The 20,000-nt window shown below is 37.0% G+C and overlaps 3 protein-coding genes, 2 non-coding genes and 2 pseudogenes across 5 annotated transcripts; 1 reads left to right on the top strand and 6 right to left on the bottom strand.

The window, feature by feature from the left end:
• Positions 1-5,930: 5,930 nt before the first annotated feature.
• TRNAS-GCU (transfer RNA serine (anticodon GCU)) lies at positions 5,931-6,018 on the bottom strand. Its single transcript has one exon. It is a non-coding gene; the product is annotated as a tRNA-Ser (tRNA).
• Positions 6,019-7,243: 1,225 nt separating this feature from the next.
• LOC126409336 (ATP synthase subunit alpha, chloroplastic) lies at positions 7,244-11,060 on the bottom strand. The gene has a single exon (XM_050075381.1). The coding sequence runs from the start codon at positions 9,456-9,458 to the stop codon at positions 7,935-7,937; it is 1,524 nt and encodes a 507-aa protein (XP_049931338.1). The 5' UTR covers positions 9,459-11,060; the 3' UTR covers positions 7,244-7,934.
• Positions 7,730-7,801, top strand: TRNAR-UCU (transfer RNA arginine (anticodon UCU)). The gene has a single exon. It is a non-coding gene; the product is annotated as a tRNA-Arg (tRNA).
• A 6-nt stretch (positions 11,061-11,066) lies between the features above and the next one.
• LOC126409338 (ATP synthase subunit a, chloroplastic) lies at positions 11,067-13,501 on the bottom strand. Its single transcript, XM_050075383.1, has one exon. The coding sequence runs from the start codon at positions 13,499-13,501 to the stop codon at positions 12,755-12,757; it is 747 nt and encodes a 248-aa protein (XP_049931340.1). The 3' UTR covers positions 11,067-12,754.
• A 220-nt stretch (positions 13,502-13,721) lies between these two features.
• LOC126409339 (30S ribosomal protein S2, chloroplastic) lies at positions 13,722-14,437 on the bottom strand. Its single transcript, XM_050075384.1, has one exon. The coding sequence runs from the start codon at positions 14,435-14,437 to the stop codon at positions 13,727-13,729; it is 711 nt and encodes a 236-aa protein (XP_049931341.1). The 3' UTR covers positions 13,722-13,726.
• Positions 14,438-14,603: 166 nt separating this feature from the next.
• On the bottom strand, positions 14,604-18,790 carry LOC126409335 (DNA-directed RNA polymerase subunit beta''-like; annotated as a pseudogene).
• Positions 18,791-18,831: 41 nt separating this feature from the next.
• On the bottom strand, positions 18,832-19,987 carry LOC126409340 (DNA-directed RNA polymerase subunit beta'-like; annotated as a pseudogene).
• Between the last annotated feature and the right edge of the window lie 13 nt (positions 19,988-20,000).

Below are 20,000 nucleotides of genomic sequence, written 5' to 3'. Positions count from 1 at the left end.
GTTACAAGAGATTGTGTATTAGAAATCCTTTATTTTTGCAACCCGATCGCTCTTCTGACTTTGGAATGAGTTATATTTATCAGTACACCGTTTCTTATACACATTTGGTTACACTCCAGTAACTAATGGAGAACAGTGAATAGTTAGGATTTTTTTTTAAAGGAATCAATGATCCACTCGCAGGAGAGCCCTTTCCCGCATCAGGCACTAATATATTTTTAACGTCTAATTAGATCGGGTATTCGTTCGAATTCAGATAAGAACGGAAACTCGTTGCTTTTGGTTTTTCCTTATAATTGGAGCCATATAGCTCTATCCATTTATTCACTTGACCCAACTGTGAATGAATTTTGAACCGTTCTAGCTAAGAATCAAAAGGACATTTTTTACCGATCTGATATGACCAGATAAGAATGAAGTATTCTCAGAGTTATCCATTGATACGACATGCTGTTTTTTCCATTCATTCCCTTTCAGGATCAGTCGTGGTCTTACAAACTCTACCGATGGTATGGACGAATCCGCTTCATCCAAATGTGTAAAAGATCATAGCCGCACTTAAAAGCCGAGTACTCTACCGTTGAGTTAGCAACCCAGATAAGGATCTAATTACGATCGAAATAAAAATCAAGAGATTTGATTACCGGAACCAGTCAAGTCAAAATTACCGGAACCAGTCAAGTCAAAACATTGAACTAACATAAGCATAAGAATAACAGCAAGTTTAGAAGAAACTATGATTCTAAAAAATCTATACAATAAAGAAGAGCAGATTCACAGATAAGTATAGCTTTAGTAAATAAAAAAAAAGACTTCCTGTGTCACAGACGATCCCTCAAACCAATCCTTTGAATGAAGTAAAAACCAAACCTATGAAACCGCAAGAATAGATCGATTTATCTACGATCGAATTCTATTGTATTCTATTCGTTCGAGAGACCATTGTCAATACAAACGAAATATTGGGAAATCAAATCAAACAAAATACAATAAATAAACTAAATATAAATAAGATAAGGCCTTGTGTTAGATTGGCACTACAAGAAATGAAAATGAAGTGAAGTAAAGAAGAAGTAGGTAAAAAAGAATATCGTATTTATTCACTATCACTATAGGCCCCAAGATTCACCTCTTGTTTCTTGAGGTGAGGGAGTCCCAAGGAAAACCATCAGATTAATGGTAATCCCATAATTTCATGGATTTCAGTTATGACATATAATATAATCCTTTTTCTATCCCTCTCATATTCATATAAATATAAAAAGACAAAGAGATTCTTTGTCATTCTTTGTCCTTACATTATCTCAAACCATATAGGAACAATAGCGAATAGGTATGAATATAGCAAGAGAGTGGCGAAGAAACAATTAAACAAAACTAGAACTAGCTACTATACCGGTCCATCTTTTGATTTCATTAATTTCATTTTGTTTGATTAACTCGAAGTTCCTTAAATACCTCTGCCTTTTTTGAAATATCATGAACAGTTCCCGTGGGTTGAGCTCCTTTTTCAAGGAAATATAGAATAGCAGGAACATTTAAATAAGTTTGATTCTTTATCGGGTCGTAAAAGCCTACTTTCCGAAGATCTCTTCCCTCTCTTCGGGATCTGACATCAATTGCAATGATTCGATAGGTGGCTCATTGGGATAGATCGATGGGCAATACCCCCCCCCCTGGAAACGTATAGGAAGTTTTCTCCTCATACGGCTCGAGAAAGAATGATTAAAATTGATGGATATAAATCTATAGCAAACGGATCCTTGAAATCATCAATTAAATTATGATTGAAGTCGTCTTTTTTCCTTCTTCCTTCCTATAAAATAAAAATATCATTCGTCCTCATAACTCAAGTTGGGTAATTCTCAAAGGACTAAAAAAGAAATCCTTAAAAAATCCTTAAATAAATATTTATTGAGCGGTCTATAACCCCTTTTTTGTCTCGTCTGGAATATATTTCCATTTCTTACTTATTATGATCCAATCCACTTGATTGAGACAATCATTGAAAATGGTGTTTTCTTGTTTTGGAATCACTTATCCTTGAATCATTAGGTTTAGACATTACTTCGGTGATCTTTAATCTTCCGGAACGGCAGCAACATACCTTTTGGCTATTTCTTTACGTCGAAGAATCATACGAACGATTCAATTCCATTAATTCCCCTGTGATACACTTCTTTATCATCGAAATAGTCTCACCAATTACAGCAAACTTTTTTTTTATAGAAAAGTCGGTCCAATTTGACCTTTTCTATATCGAAGATATACTTACGAAGTCGTTCCAAATTATTAATTGGCACTAACCCTAGATCCTGCCTCTGATAATCATTTATTCTCGAGCTCCATCATGTACTATTTTATTTACATTACAACCCAACATCGTGGAGTAATGGTGAAACAGAACAAAATATGTCGAGCCAAGAGCATCCTCATTGAAGATGATGGATGTAAAAATCCACAGCCGATCATGTCATTCAAGTCGCACGTTGCCTTCTACCACATCGTTTCAAACGAAGTTTTACCATAACAAAAATTCCTATAATTCGGAATCGGTACGGGATTGATTCAATATGGAATTAAATCATGAATAGTCATTGATTGATCTTTTATTCTATTTTTTAATATTCTCCATGGACGCATATGTATATCTAACAAGTATCCAGTTTGCCCCCTGATTCTAGCGTATGAATCATTTATTTCACCATTTATAAGAAAGACGAATAAACAAGAAGTTAGTTAACAACCTGATCATTTGTGACAATCAGTCATGAGTGAAATGAGCCAATTCTTGCTCGAACGACTAAGCTAAACTAAAGATCTTTAATTGGATTTCCAATACCGGAAAAGAATGAGTTAGTAACTGATTAAGCCATTCCAATGAACCAGAAAGGGCCAAAGTGGTTTGATGGTAAATGATAAATTAACTAATCTCAGACTTCATCGAGTATCAAGGATTCATGAAAAATGGTTTCACATAAAAAAATCTCGTACTTTGCCATCATTGCTATTGGTGGAAAGCAGTTCTTCCGTAAAGACTCAATTTGATCTCTGAATCAATCAGCAAGTCTGTGCAATCACAACGAATAACTGTAATTACGGATATCTCTTAGACGTCAATTTGATCATTTTGATCATCATAATAACATGAAATTTAATTTTGCTTTTCCTTAAATCATCAACTGTCTAAACCAGATCAACTGTCTAAACCAGATAAATGGGACGAGAAACAAAATCTAAAACTAATTTCATTTCTTTGTTCATGAGCATCAAACATAATAAGAAATATAGTAAAAGTCAAAAAATGAATAAAAAAAGACACAGTAAAGTAAATAAGATAAAGTGAACGTCCTCGATTCATTCTTGAATCTGATTGAGAATATCAGAATCAAAGCAGCATGATCTTTTGGTATCCATCGGGTTATGTTATATATACAGCTGTTACCGCGGGTAATCGTGGATATTTTAAGGCATCACAGAAATTTCTGACCGAAACCAAAGACTGTTTGTTGTTTGTTCTTACTGAAATAGAACAATAACAATACAAAAGGGTGGCATGCTTCTTTTCGGCATATTCTGCTTTTTTGCTTCCAGAGTCGTTCGATAAAGTCAAGTAAATTAAATCCGCGATTCTGCCTACCAATGGATTTACAATTCCATTATTCATCAGTTCATTAGAACCAGATGCAAATTGGGTACAATACAATGCATCTATTCCTATTGAACTTGATTGTTTGTTGATGAAATCGGGAATAGCCACAGATATTTCAATTGATACCTTCCATTGTTGATCAGCACATCACATATCTAAAAAACATTTCATCTGGATTATATTATGAATCATGCATACCCGGTCAACCAACAAAAGAATCTTCTTTTCTTATAAGCTGTGTAAGCTGCGTGCTATACCAGTACCAGACACGTATAAGTGCAAAACAAAAAAGGTCCAGATCCGTTTTTTATTCCCATTTTTTCATTTGAGTCCAGTCTTAGGAACTCGAATCCCGTTGATGGAATTGGTACCACGAACTCGAACCCTCATTAGAATCCAAATAAAATGAATTCTCAATTGGGATAATTATTAAATGAGATACGATTACCATATCTGCTTTACCATTAATTCAAAGTTAGAAGATAGAAGAGGTTTCTTTCACATTTCGACTCAGAATGGATCATGCAGGAATCAGAATTTTCTGGATTCAAGCATAAAGTTTCTTTTGACTAACCAACTCCAATATGAACGGTACGGACATAGACTGAATAATCCAATTTTGAATTAAATCAAAAAAATATCTTTTCAACGGATCTATGTCTATGCTCCCCCCACGCCTATACCAAAATCATGGATTTTTCATACGTGTGTCAGTCATTGAAAGTGAATTCCGTGTGTAGGAAACAGAATACAGAATAGAAAGGTAAAGTCTAATTCAGAAAAGAATCATTAACATTAAAAAATCATTAACATTAAAAACCAAACTAGAAAGAAAAAAACTAGAAATAAAGAATAGATTACGATTACATTGTATCCAACATGAACCTCCTAAATAGAAATTTAGATGATTAAAGAGAACAAATAATATTTGTTGAGTTAAGATGGAATTAATCTGGGACGGAAGGATTCGAACCTCCGAGTAACAGGACCAAAACCCGTTGCCTTACCGCTTGGCCACGCCCCATTTATGTTTCTATTCAAACACGAATATACATTAATATTGGTATCGGGTGTTCGTCAATTCCAGCCCAGTATCTATGGAAGAAAGAAGTTGTTGCTGAGATTCGACACGTGTAAATCCGGAATAAAACTAAATTCATTGATCATTACATATAATTAAATTAAGATAATTAAGATATTGTATGAAAGTATGATTCCGTATAATTCAATTTGACAATTGAAGGATCTTTGATTGGGGGAATTCAAAGAAAGAAGGACTTTTTTACCTACCCTCTTTCTTGATTTTTTCCCTTCAAGAAATAACTCAATAAAAATGATATTATTCTAAGAACAAAATATTTGTTATGCCTAATATCTTTAGTTTAATCTGTATCTGTCTTAATTCTGCCCTTCAGCCGAGTGGGTTTTTCTTCGCAAAATTGCCCGAGGCTTATGCTTTTTTGAACCCAATCGTGGATTTTATGCCGGTCATACCTGTGCTCTTTTTTCTCTTAGCCTTTGTGTGGCAAGCTGCTGTAAGTTTTCGATGAGATCCTTGATACTGTTCTAGAAAGATTCATGACTTATTCAAAAAAAAAAAAAAAATATTTTACCAATTTTACCAAGAAAGATGAGATAAGTAGTGCATTAAGACAAGAACCCTCGATTCAAACATTGAACATTCTTCAATAGACTCCGTGAATCCGGATCACTCATTTCCTCATTCTGACCCTCCATCCATGGAGCGCATACGGTATTCTGAGCCCCCGCAATGCAATATCAACAAATCGCATTGTAGGTATGACGAGATTCTTTTTTTTGGTAACGAAGGAATCAGAACCTTATTTTATTACAATACAAATGAATTGAATTCCTGTTAATTCCTTTCTTTTCTAAAAACCACTTCGTTTCTTGGTATCAAAAAATGAGATGGTACAAAGGTTGAGAATCTATTCCCTTTTTCTCCCCCAACAGGTCTTGGAGATTTGTAATGCTTACTCTCAAACTGTTCGTTTATACGGTGGTGATATTCTTTGTTTCGCTCTTCATCTTCGGATTCCTGTCTAATGACCCAGGACGTAATCCTGGACGCGAAGAATAAAGAATAATAGATTTTTTCTTTCCTTTTTTGGTTTGGTTTCTAAATCCATCTTCTTAACTTAAAATTTTATCTATTCCATACATTTCATTTATTTAAATGAAATCATCAATCCAACCAAACCAAAGGGACTCGGGGTTTATAGAATGAGAAAGATAAATATCAAGTGAGCGTAGGAAACGGAGAGAGAGGGATTCGAACCCTCGGTACGAATAGCTCGTACAACAGATTAGCAATCTGCCGCTTTAGTCCACTCAGCCATCTCTCCAAATTGAAAAAAAAAAAAATGAATAATTCATATGTGACACGACGTGTGAAGTAAAGATTCATATTTCTTTTTCTTTATTCTAGAGATATATATGAATTTTATAAGAAATCCTATTTATACAACCATTCAAAACAGGTATCTCTAAAGGAAAAAAGGAAAAAAAGATCCCTCTTTGATTTTATTTCGTTCGAAAGGTTATTCTTTTGTTCTCCCGGCCTGGCTAGGCACTGGCCAGGCCATTCCCCCCCTTTTCAACCTAACCTAAAATGAGAAATTGGAAAACTCAATATGTTATTGAGTTGAAGCAGCAACAAGAGCTATTTCGATTTCTATGATATGAAGGAAATTTATTATATTGTTATTTCCTTATTTTTCCTTTGATTCATCGTTGCTTTTTTTTATTGGAATGGGAAAAGCGTATGTATGTTCCCTCAAGTACTCAAGAGACAAGCTTTGTTTTGTTTAAATAAACTTGAGCAAAAAAAAAAATGGAACTATAAACTATAACTTAACTATATATATTATTGCACAAAACTTATTTTTCTGTTCCAACCTCGCCGATTCTATCGGACCTCTGAGTAACGACTTCTACAGCAAAACAAAAAGGTTTTTTATTTATCCTCTTGCCCTATTTCATCAAGTATCCCCGGAGACAGGGCATGTCAGCACTCTAATATTCACAATATCTTGATCGCGCCTCATCTCCTTGTTCGACAAATGGGCCATTCCTATACAATAATCACAATGTAGCGGGTATAGTTTAGTGGTAAAAGTGTGATTCGTTCTATTACCAACTGAAATAGTTAAGGGTTCTTTCGGTTTGATACATTCATATTCCGATCAAAAACTTTATTTCTTATAAGGGTTTAACCCTTTCCTATCAATGCCACAATTGGGGAAGAATATAATTTTCGCGATTTGCATCCAAAAACTGGGATTATGGAATTGCGAAGCATAATTTTTTGAGTTTTCCAATTAGAATTAGATAAGTATGAGTAAAAGATCCATGGATGAAGATACAAAAGTGTATTTCTAATCGTAACTAGATCTTCGATTTTTGTAAAGGGGAGATTGAAGCCAAATAGCTATTAAACGGTGACTTCGGTTTACCGGGGCCATCGGCATATATTGTTTCAGCTCGGTAGAAATAAGATTCTTTTCCTAAGGATTCATGTCAGTAGAAATAGGGAACGAAGTAACTAGAAGGGTTTTTATAATACCCTCCTCTAGAGGGATCATCTAGAAAGCGAATAGCTTTGGATACATTCAGACAGAAAAGCTGACATAGGTGTTATGGATCGAATTTTTCTTATTCCGATTTGCTATGACTTCCTTCTTTGATTTCCATACCTTTCCATTTCCATACTAATATCATACATCGTCAATTTTTTCGTTTAGGTTACTTTACGCCCTAAATCGGGGAATCTATCCTTTATTCCATAAAGGAGCCGAATGAAACCAAAGTTTCATGTTCGGTTTTGAATTAGAGACGTTAATAGTGATGAATCGACGTCGACTATAACCCCTAGCCTTCCAAGCTAACGATGCGGGTTCGATTCCCGCTACCCGCTCGATATGAATCATAATACATCCATCATTGATTTTAATATGCGTCTTTATTCCCTAAGACGCATACAATCTGATTGTTTCTGTTTTTATCCAAACAGGGAATGGAAAGGAGGAATCAGAAAGAAGAGAATCGGGACGAGAAGCGTCCATTGTCTAATGGATAGGACAGAGGTCTTCTAAACCTTTGGTATAGGTTCAAATCCTATTGGACGCAATTTATTTACATCTATTTTGTTTGGATTGCTATTCCAAGAAACATATTTGGAATGATTCGAATCAGAGCCATTTCTTTTCTCAACAATTTATGTCGTACTAAGAGACTCTACCAAATGAAATAACCAATTTCTTTATGTTTGTTCCTGAAGTAGAAATAGTTCCATCTGCTCCTGAATAGCCTCTTTCAAAAGGGCTTCCGCTTGCTCGGTGAATACCTTGGTAGAAGATATGATTTCTTGTAACTGAGGCTTATTTGTTCTTAAATGGGTACGTAACTGAACAATAAATTTCTTTACCTGTCCAATTTCTAATTGATCAAGATATCCATTCGTTCCGGTATAAATAGTAACTATCTGTTCATCCACCGCGAGAGGGGATGATTGGGATTGTTTGAGCAACTCCCGTAATCGTTGACCTCTTGCCAATTGATTCTGAGTAGCTTTATCTAGATCGGAAGCGAATTGCGCAAAGGCTTCTAACTCTGCAAATTGAGCCAATTCTAATTTTAATTTGCCGGCTACTTGTTTCATGGCTTTAATTTGAGCTGCGGATCCTACTCTGGAGACGGAAATACCCACATTAATAGCTGGACGGATTCCAGCATTGAATAAATCCGCGGATAAGAAGATTTGCCCATCTGTAATGGAAATGACATTAGTGGGAATATAAGCCGAAACGTCCCCAGATTGAGTCTCAACTATTGGTAAAGCAGTCATACTTCCTTCGCCTAAACGAGAACTTAGTTTAGCGGCTCTTTCCAAAAGGCGGGAATGCAAATAAAAAACGTCTCCTGGATAAGCTTCGCGACCAGGTGGTCTTCTTAATAGAAGGGACATTTGGCGATAAGATTGTGCTTGTTTGGAGAGATCATCATAAATTATTAAGGTATGTCGTTGACGGTACATAAAATATTCAGCCAGAGCGGCTCCTGTATAAGGAGCGAGGTATTGTAATGTAGCAGGCGAATCCGCTGTTTCCGCTACCACAATGGTGTATTCCATTGCTCCCCGTTCCTGGAAAGTAGTCACTACCTGAGCCACGGAAGATGCTTTTTGACCAATAGCTACATAAACGCATATTACATTTTGACCTTTTTGATTGAGAATAGTATCTGTAGCTACTGCTGTTTTACCGGTCTGTCTGTCCCCAATAATTAATTCTCGCTGACCGCGTCCTATAGGGATCATCGAATCAATAGCAATAAGCCCCGTTTGAAGAGGCTCATATACGGAACGTCTCGAAATAATACCTGGAGCGGGAGACTCAATTAACCGATATTCAGAAGCTAAAATTTCACCCCTCCCATCAATAGGTTTAGCTAGGGCATTTATAACACGACCCAAATAAGCCTCACTCACCGGTATCTGAGCAATTCGTCCTGTTGCTTTCACGGAACTACCCTCTTGTATCATCAAACCGTCACCCATTAATACAACGCCAACATTATTGGATTCCAAATTCAGAGCAATACCTATCGTACCCTCTTCAAACTCTACTAATTCACCTGCCATTACTTCATCAAGACCATGAATACGAGCAATGCCGTCGCCCACTTGAAGTACGGTACCAGTGTTCACAATCTTTACTTCTCTATTATATTGCTCAATCCGTTCGCGGATAATATTACTAATTTCTTCGGCTCGAATGGTTACCATTAGTATCTCTTAATTCTTTCTAGGAAGCAAAAAAGGAGAAAAATAATACCTATCCTATAGTAGAAGGACTAATCGGTTATTTCTTTCATGGCCCCAAGTATGCCAATATTAGCACCGATGGTGCGTAAATGTAACTCGCCGTTCAAACAATTATTCAGAGTTCCTAGAGCCCCTTGTAAGGCTTGTTGGAAAACTCGTTGTTGGACCTGATTAATCGCTCTTTGTTGTTCGAAATGAATGCTTTCGTTTTTGTAATTTTCTAATTGTTCCAAATTCTGATAAGCGGCATTAATCAAATTTATCTTTTCTTGTTCTATCTCAGAGTATCCATTCACTCGAAACTCTTCCGCTTCCCTTTCCACTTTCTGTAAGCGAGCCCGTGCTTTTTCAAGCTGCTCAACGGCTCCTCCGCATAGTTCTTCTGAATTGCGAATAGTACTCAAAATCCTCTGCTTTCGATTATCTAATAAATCACTTAATGAAAGTAGATTATCTCCCCATCAATTCCACAACTTCCACGATCTCTTCCCGAACCGAACATGAATCTTTCGATTCATTTGGCTCTCACGCTCAATTAAATTACTTATACTTATGGGGCATTCCCATATCTCTTTCTTAATGAGCCTACCCTCTCTTCTCTGTTCGTATTCCAGGATATAAAAACTGATACAAGAAAACCCAGGATCTCTGGAGGGCTCTTCTGACCAGACCAAAAAAACTTGTAATTGTCAGCAAAGTCGTTTCTTTTATTTCTTCACATCCAAAAGAATTCTTTCTCATTTTATACACATAGGTCGTCGATTCAGCATTAGATAAAAAGGAAGGGGCGAGGTACCCGTTTTTCCAGTCAATGGTTCAAATCATTTTATTGATATGAGTGTTCTATATCAAATAAATTCCCAACAAAATGATTTATGCATTTTGAAACCATCTTATCTTGTACTAACGCAGTGGTAGAAAGAGTACCGTGTTGTGCTTAGACTTCAAACAGTTCAGCTTTAACCATGTTAACTAAATGGTCTCACATTATTGGTTAATAGAGAATCCAATTTACCAACGAGTCACGAAATGCTATGGTTCTTACATAGGACTTATTGATTTATTCAGAAGTAATTCGTTGAGATCGTGCACCTTTCTCTATTATTAGATTACAATAGCAAAATATAAAGTGCAGCTGGTTGGTTCCAGCCTATTCTTGAAATACACAACTCGCACACACTCCCTTTCCAAAAAAGATCAATACACCAAGCACTACACTTAGATTTATTAGATTTGTTGCTAAAATATCGGTATTAAACCCGAAACTCCCGGCGGATGGCCAGTGACCCAAAAAAACGAAAGAATCGGTTAGATTTTTCATATGCTCTCCTCTTATCTTATGGATAGGAATAGGACTAACAAAATAAAAAAAGATTTCCTTTTTTGTATCACTTCACTCCTTATTTAGATCCCCGATAAGACACTTATGAAGTCCCAAGTCTCGTGTCAATTGCGACATACCCTCCTAAAATAAATAAAAAAGGGAAAATGCTCATTCATTGGACTAAGGGCGGGAAAGAAGAAAGCGAGCGGAAGCGGATCCACTAATTCCTCAAATCAGTACTTCCCGGAGTATTGGATCAAGGAAGAAGTGATTGTAGGAGTGAAGTGTTGAGTTGATATAATTTGAAGAAGCGAAGTGGCAGGGCCAAAGCAAGAAAAGAAGTACGTATTTTTCACATTTTCACGTTTCTAGGATTACACAAAGGGATTAGCAAATAAAAGTGCTAATGCCACGACCAGCCCGTAAATTGTTAAAGCTTCCATAAAAGCCAGACTAAGCAATAAAGTACCTCGTATTTTACCCTCTGCTTCTGGTTGTCTAGCAATACCTTCTACGGCTTGGCCCGCAGCAGTACCTTGACCGACTCCGGGTCCAATAGAAGCAAGTCCTACGGCCAATCCAGCAGCAATAACGGAAGCAGCAGAAATTAGGGGATTCATGGTAAGCTCCTCACAACAAAAAATGAAGAAATGGTTAATGATATAATCAAATAAACCAATGAATTCTTATATATAATTAATGTTATTATTAATGTTATATATTTATATTATATATTAATTAGTTACATTACTTATTATTTCATATTCCATCACTAAGATCCATACAACTAAACTAAGAACTCCGAACCCAATTTGAGTTAAGAAGTGATGTGATGATATTTGATATTACTGAATCATCAGAACTACTTCAATATCTCGTTTTTATTCACTATCCAAGTCTTTGAAAATCCATATTAGTTCTTCTATTTCTTTGTTCCGAACCCACTCTTTCAATTCCTCCCTCCTTCATCTTCTCTATATGCATTCATAGGCTTAACTTCATATTCAATCCACATATACAATAAAGTCACAGACGAAAAAGGGAAGAGCTTATATATCGTAATCCATATAAATAAAGTGGAATCTATATCTATTAAAGTGGAATCTATATCTATATAATAGAAAGTTGATGGGGAATGAAATAATATAGATGGGTAGTCCATATATATGAATATCTACTATCACATATACATGTTTTCTTCCATAATGTAAACCATCGCCATCTTATTTCTATTGAATCGGATCGGACCCTGGAATCATCCTTCTAAGCATACACCGGAGTTCACATATAATATGTAATGTAGCTCGGCCCACCTAACCTACTGAATTTTTCATCTGATTCGTGAACTCTTTCTTGTCTTTGTCATTATCTCACATGGATACAAACGAAGAGATTCATCAAAGCGAATCATCCCATATCAAGATTTGATTGATTGATCCAACTCCTCTTAATTCCAATTTTGGTCAATTGTTGAATAGAATGGAATGAAATAGCAACGGTTCCGCAGAACATAGTTCTTGTTGTTTCGTCGCGCGTCCCAAACGGATAACAATTATTTATTATCCAAATTATGAATCTTCGTAATTGACTGGGCAAATAAAGGCGATGTATGACATGAATAGGAAAAAAGGGGGATCTTAGGAAAAATTGGGAATCTCCCCCTTTTTTTTACAATTCCGTAGTGTAATACGTAATATAATAAATATTAATATCGTACATATATATCTGTTCCTACTCTATATCATACATATCATAAATATAGATTGATATATCAATCATTTCCTCAAGCGGGTATCTTGAGCTACCCATGAATTATTTATTGGAATAAGATTCATGGGCTTAATTTTGAATTGATTGAAATGAAAAAAGAAAAAGCGACTGTTTGAACTTTGAAATTCAAACAAAGCATTATTTTCTTATTTCTTATTTGTACTCAATGATGACCTTCCATGGATTCACCTATATAAGCCGCGGCTAAGGTTGCAAAAATGAGAGCTTGAATACCGCTTGTGAATAATCCGAGGAACATCACAGGTATAGGAATCACTAAAGGTACTAAAGAAACAAGAACAACAACTACTAATTCATCGGCCAATATATTCCCGAAAAGTCGAAAACTAAGTGATAAAGGTTTTGTGAAATCTTCTAAGACATTAATTGGTAAAAGTATTGGAGTTGGTTGAATATATTTACCGAAATAACCCAATCCCTTTTTAGTAAGGCCTGCATAGAAATATGCCACTGACGTGGGTAAAGCTAAAGCAACAGTAGTATTTATATCATTCGTGGGTGCAGCTAACTCCCCATGAGGTAACTGTATGATTCTCCAAGGTAAAAGAGCACCTGACCAGTTAGAAACAAAAATAAATAGGAACAGAGTTCCAATAAAAGGAACCCAAGGACCATATTCTTCTTCTCCAATTTGAGTTTTGCTCACGTCTCGAATGAATTCAAGAACATATTCGAAAAAATTCTGACCGTCGGTCGGGATAGTTTGTGGATTCCGAACGGCTATAGCGGCTGAACCTAATAAGATAGCAATTACGACCCAGGAAGTTATAAGTACTTGGGCATGCACTTGGAAACCCCCTATTTGCCAATAGAAATGTTGGCCTACTTCCACGCCGGATATCTCGTATAACCCCTTTAGTGCGTTGATGGAACATGGTAGAACATTCATATTACCCTCTGACAGAAATGGAACTTAAGAAGGAATTATTTTGATTCAACCATTTATACTAATTTAACTTAACCATATATTTCAGATATTAATTAATGAATTAATCACGTAATATATCCCCGGCAATGAAAATCTCCTTTTTCACATTCAGGAATAGTAAGAATAACCGATTCAATGAATCTCTGGGTTTCCCGAAGCGAAGTAATTGACTTATCTTATTATTAATCAACGACTTCTTATATAGCTAGAACGTCCCTGACAAATTGCGGATACTAATTTGTTAAGAATCAATCGGATGGAAGCTATAGCGTCATCGTTGGCTGGAATCGGAATATCTGCGAGATCTGGATCACAATTTGTATCGATTAAACAAATAGTTGGAATACCCAAAGTGACGCATTCTCGAAGGGCCGTATATTCTTCTTGCTGATCAATGATGATTACAATATCGGGTAACCCCGTCATATATTTGATACCGCCCAGATATGTTTGAAAGTGAGATAATTGTCTCTTCAATATTGCTGCATCCCGTTTCGGGAGACGACTGAGTTGCCCCATCTCGGCTCTCACTCTCAAGTCCCTGAACTTCTGAAGCCTCGTTTCCGTAGTGGACCAATTCGTTGACATACCACCGAGCCATTTTTTATTGACATAATGACACCGAGCCCTTATTGCAGCTGATGCTACCGAATCAGCTGCCTTATCTTTCGTACCAACTATTAGGAAGTGTTTTCCTCTACTTGCTGCGTCAAAAACTAAATCACAGGCTTCTGATAAAAAACGAGCAGTTCTCGTAAGATTTGTAATATGAATACCTTTACGCTTTGCAGAGATGTAAGGTGCCATTCTAGGATTCCATTTCCTAGTACCATGACCAAAATGAACCCCCGCTTCCATCATCTCTTCCAAATGGATGTTCCAATATCTTCTTGTCATTTATCCCCACACTTCCTCTAAAAAAAAGAGACGAGGTACCCTGAAATAAATAATTGTTCCAATGGAACCTTCTACCGCGGGTTAACCGTTGATACACGGTCCAAGCTTCATTATGAATTCCTTTACCCTTGGTTTCGATATTCTCTTTATTAACAAATGACCATTATATTAGCTTAGCTAATAATGAATCCGCTCTTATGAACGATTGGATTAGATCCCATAGCATAGAATGGTTGTTCTGATGTATTATGGAAACTCTTTGGCTTTGGGATGCAAGAACAAAATAATTCTCTGTGGTGGAACAGAATATCTCTCATTTCCCCCCCGAAAAAATTCTTCTTTGTATTTCCAAAGGAATGTTGTTGTATTCCCTTGAACGGTGAACGAATCGTTTGAATCCGGTACCAACGGGTATCATCCCCCCAGAACAACATTCTCTTTCAGACCTTTCAACCAATCAATACGACCCCGGAGAGCGGCTTTTGCTAAAACTCGAGCGGTTTCCTGAAAACTAGCTTCTGATATGAAACTTTGAGTATTCAGAGATGCTCTCGTTATTCCCAATAAGACGGCTCGGTAACAAATAGCCTCTTCCAAAGCACGACCTGCTCGTTCTGCTCGCAACAATCCGATTAGTTCCCCGGGTGAAAAAACATTAGACATTCCATCTTCTGAAACCAACACTTTTGATGTTATTTGTCGTACAATAATCTCTATATGCTTATTATGAATCTGTACCCCCTGGGATCGATAAACCTTTTGGATCTTATTAACCAAAGAAATACGACTTTGCGCTATGGTGAGTTCAGCACCAATCAGGAATCCCCAAGGAATTCCAAGAATTCCTGTTATATGTTCGTTCCAACCTTCAACCCTTTTTTCTAGGTTCATCGATATTGAATCAATCGAACGAACTTCTAACACTTGTTCAACCTTTGGAAGGCCGTGAGTTATATCACCAGATCTCGATTTTCATATATAAATGTAACTAATGTATCTCCTTCGTAAAAGATTTCTCCATAATCACCATGAACGGTTGCTCCTCGGGTCGCCAAATAGGGTTTAGCTGATCTTATTATGAAAGAGTCAAGATAAACCATTATAACTTGACCAGATTTTATGCGTGTTCCGTGTTTGGATAGACATACATTTTCACAAATAAACTGTCCGAGGCTCATTATTCTGGTTGTGGATGTCTCCTCACAATAATCGTGAGGGAGAAAGCACGAACCGAATAGATTAAAAATGATGTCACTGCATGGATTTGCATTAGAGATTCTCCCGTTTTCGTCCACTAAATAATACTTAAGTAGTTGGAAAGTCTGTTTTGGATTATTATTATCCAGTATTAAATATTTATTTAACAAGATCTCATTATGAGTTATTGAATGATAAGATGGGGAAAAATTATGAATTTTAGGTACAGTACCTAAGGGACCCAACAAATTAAGAATTGGAATCGGGTATCCTCTTTTTCTTTAATTGATTCTTTGGTCACATTGTGATATTTCGAAACATTGATGCGAGAACAATTAGATGATGAAAAAACTATAAGAGATTGGCCTTCTTTATTTCTATTAAGAAATGTACGAACGGTTCCTTGATGTTGACTAAGTGATTGAATTTTAACCTTGGAAGAAAAAAGATTGGTATTGGCGCAATATGACCCAGTATCAGGAATCACTGAACCTGGTCTATCATTCCTCTTTCCGGTATACAAAATAGGAGACTTCACCAATTCAATTCTTATGAAATATCGAATCAGATCATTTGCCCTTACTTCAGCAGAAGAAGCCTGAACCTTTTCTATAGAACCTTTTCTGTCTTGGTCCAAATTCAATACTAAACAAGTACGAACCAATTGAATACTTGTATGGGAAATTCCTCGAATTGGTTTGCCATCCCCATAAAGGATATAATTGACAACTTGGAGTCGCAAATTATCCTTTTCCTGTAACATATCCCAGGGAAAAGCGTTACTAGATTTATCCCATCAGCTATTTCATATGTCACTACGGGTCGTACTGAAACAAAATATTTTTTCTTGATAGGTGTGATCCGTTGGACATAGACCCAATTTTTCCCTTCCCAATTTTTCCCCTTTGATCCCTTATCCATTTTTTTTCTTGCTCCTGGTGGTATCAAGATCCCAATGTGTCGGGATATCTTATCTGTTTCTCCAGGAAAATGGATACCTCCAGAAAAGATTTTCAGTTCAATCTTTTTTTTTTTTTTTTCTATTCGGACCAATCCACCTATTTGGCTTCTTGTATTAAACGTAATTCGTGTATCTACTCCAATGATACTATTGTTCCGTACCATTATGGATGAAGACCCGGGCAAGATATGGACTTCTTCGGGAATGACAAAAAATCGATCTACTTTCATTTGTATTTCGGTCTAGATTCTTTTGGTCTTCGATACTCAATCAGACCCTCTTTTTTGACGATTGAATCGACCTCTATGATGCCATATTTGTAATTCCCGAACTGCTTCTTCTGTATCGTGGATCGTCGAAATAAGCAAGAATACTATTTCTACGTAAAATACCATTTGCGGGTATTTCAACCGTGATACTAGTACTAGAATGAGGCGTTAATTCCTTCTCCCGTTCCGGATCATATTGGAATGGTATGATGAATCTATTTCTTCGCCTCTTCGCCAATAAATAAGAATTCTCTTGGAGAATGGCGGGATATATGAAATCCCCATCACCTTTGGATATGACTCGCTCAGATCCTGCTGCATAATCAGAAATCCTTCGCCCTTTTCTCGCCAGGGGATCCGAGCCAAACAATTTGTGTCTCACTCGATTATTATTCACCGAGAAGTCAGAAATGGATCTCTCTTGGACAGAAAGAGATTGAACATTCATTTGATCTTGATCCTTGTGGAGTGAAAAGGCACTAGACTGGATTTGCACGGACCCCCCGATAAGATCCATAAATGACTTGTTTTGGGTAAGAATGAACATTACCGTGTGTATATTCAGGTGCATGGTACACACCGGTACTCCAATGCATTTCTCCCTCTGAGTCAGAATAAATATGTTTTCGAACCCTCTCTTTAAAATGGAAAGTGGATGTTCCAGCACGAATCTCAGCAATCACTTGTTCTGATTCCACATATTGATCATTTTGAACCAAAAGAAAACTTTTGGTGGAATATTCACACTATGTATAATATCCTGACTCTCAATAGTCACATATAGGTCTACATAGCAGAGAAAGGCAGGATGTCCATGACGTGTGCGTGTGGGATGAACCAAATCCTCATGAATTGATTTTTCCATTAGAAGGAGCTCGTACATGTTCCGCAGTACCACCTGTGAATACTCCACCGGTATGAAAAGTTCTTAATGTTAGTTGAGTCCCTGGTTCTCCAATGGATTGACCCGCAATAATACTACTGCTTCTCCCAATCAACCAGGTCACCATGAGTGGGACTCCGACCATAGCATAATCGACAGATCCAAGATGCACTTCGGCAAGTGAAGGAGTTCGAATATATATTGGCTGCGCCCGAGAGGTCATGAATCGATGACAAGCCCAATCCCAATATCTTGATTTCTGGTAGCAATGCATCGTAGACCTAGATATACATCGTTTGCTAATACGCGACCTATTAGCGTTGGATCAAAATTCTTTCCGTCATCCCCTTTCGAAGACTCACGAAATACCTCGGGTACTTCCACAATCCGTTCTACGTACAACAATATGTTGAACTACTTCAACAAGTCTACGCGTGAGGTATCCAGCGTCTGACGTTCGTACAGCAGTATCCACAACTCCTTTGCGGGCTCCGTAGCAGGAAATTGTATATTCCGTTAAAGAAAGTCCTTCGCGTAAATTGCTTTGAATGGGTAAATCAATCATTTGTCCTGGGGATCTGACATTAATCCTCTCATACCTACTAATGGTGGACCTGAGATGCATTTCCTCTAGCTCCAGAATAGGACATTATATGAACTGGATTTGAAGGATCAGTCATCTTAAAATTAAGATTCATTCTTGTCTCAAATATTCACTGTGGCATACCATATCTCGATGATGACGTAATTTTTCTACCGCATGTACATTCCATAATGATGGTGCTTTTCCAAAATCAAACTTTGTTGTTCAGCATCTTGGACTAACCATCTCTTAGAAGTGTTGTTAAAAGATCATCAATTCCTAATGAAATGGATGTAGCGGTGGCTGCTGAAACCCAGAGTTTTTACTTGATCCAGAATGTGTGATGTATAGGCTATTCCGAATGATCTATTAATCTGCTAATAAGCCGTTTCATGGCAGTTCCATCTATCACTTTATTGTGAAAGACCAGATCGGCCCGTTCTGCCATAAGTACCTCCATATTCTATGAGTAGGATTCGACAATGGTTTGAGTCAGTGATACTAAGACTTCCTTTCCTCGATCTTGATTCACTTACAAATTCAGGAATTATGATACTAGTTGAACCAGACCGAACTAGATTCCGAGAGATATCACATATCAGGTACCATATGAATAGGACCGACAAAACCCCTGTACGGCTTCTTCTATTTCTCGATAAAAGGAAATATGGCCAACAGTAGTTCGAATGTATATACAAAGCATTCCTTTTTTACACTTCTTACTACTCGATAGTGATCATAAATCTCATGATAAGTGCCCAAAGATTCATATTGAACTTCGATGGAACTTCTCTATTTATTGAGGCAATGACACGTTGATCTAGTCGCCACCGTAGCCATAAAGTACTATATAAATCGATCCCTTTCTGCGATAGCCCCAAGTCATCGTAGGAACTACAAAAAATAGGGTTTTTCCTTTCCTATACTCATATTTACTATATCAATTCTTTCATTTGGTAGTTTCTGGGTTACATGGATTATACCTTTTTGCACAAATATCCTCTACGATCCCATCGTTAATACATAGAGCCCATAGCATATCTTGAGTGGGTACGGAAATGGGATCCCCAATGGCTGGAGACAGAGATCGTATGAAAAACATAAGTAAACGAGCTTCTGCTGAGCTTCCAAAATAAAGGTACATGAACAGCCATTGATCTCCATCGAAGTCCGCATGAATCCCCTTACAAACCCAATGGATGTAAACAAATAGCTCGTCCTCCACTAAATAGGTTGAACGCCTGTAGCCTAATCTATGCAAAGTGGTGCTCTATTCAACAATACAGGATCCCTGCATAACTTTTAGTATTTCCATACAATGGGTTCTTTTCCCGAATTTACTTTTAGCAAGTCCTATGTTGGAAGCAAGATGTTGTCTGATTAGACACAATTACCAATGTCTGAAAAGCTCTATTGCTATTTCTCGAGGTAATCCACATTGATGCAGTGAAAGCGAAGGGCCTACCACAATGACGGAACGACCCGAATAATCGACCGTTTACCAAGTAGAGTCTCGCGAATCTTCCCTCTTTGCCTTCAATTACATCTGAAAACGACTTGTAAACTTTATTGTGACCGTCCCTCATTGGTTGTCCGCGGATCCCATTATCAAGAAGTGTATCTACAGCTTCTTGTACCAATTTTCCTGACACATTACTAATTCCCCCGGC

The sequence above is a fragment of the Nymphaea colorata genome, unplaced genomic scaffold (genome assembly GCF_008831285.2).
Source record: "Nymphaea colorata isolate Beijing-Zhang1983 unplaced genomic scaffold, ASM883128v2 scaffold0101, whole genome shotgun sequence".
Classification (NCBI taxonomy): domain Eukaryota; kingdom Viridiplantae; phylum Streptophyta; class Magnoliopsida; order Nymphaeales; family Nymphaeaceae; genus Nymphaea; species Nymphaea colorata.
Note: the sequence above shows the minus strand (reverse complement) of the source record. Positions and strands in the feature narration are given on the sequence as shown.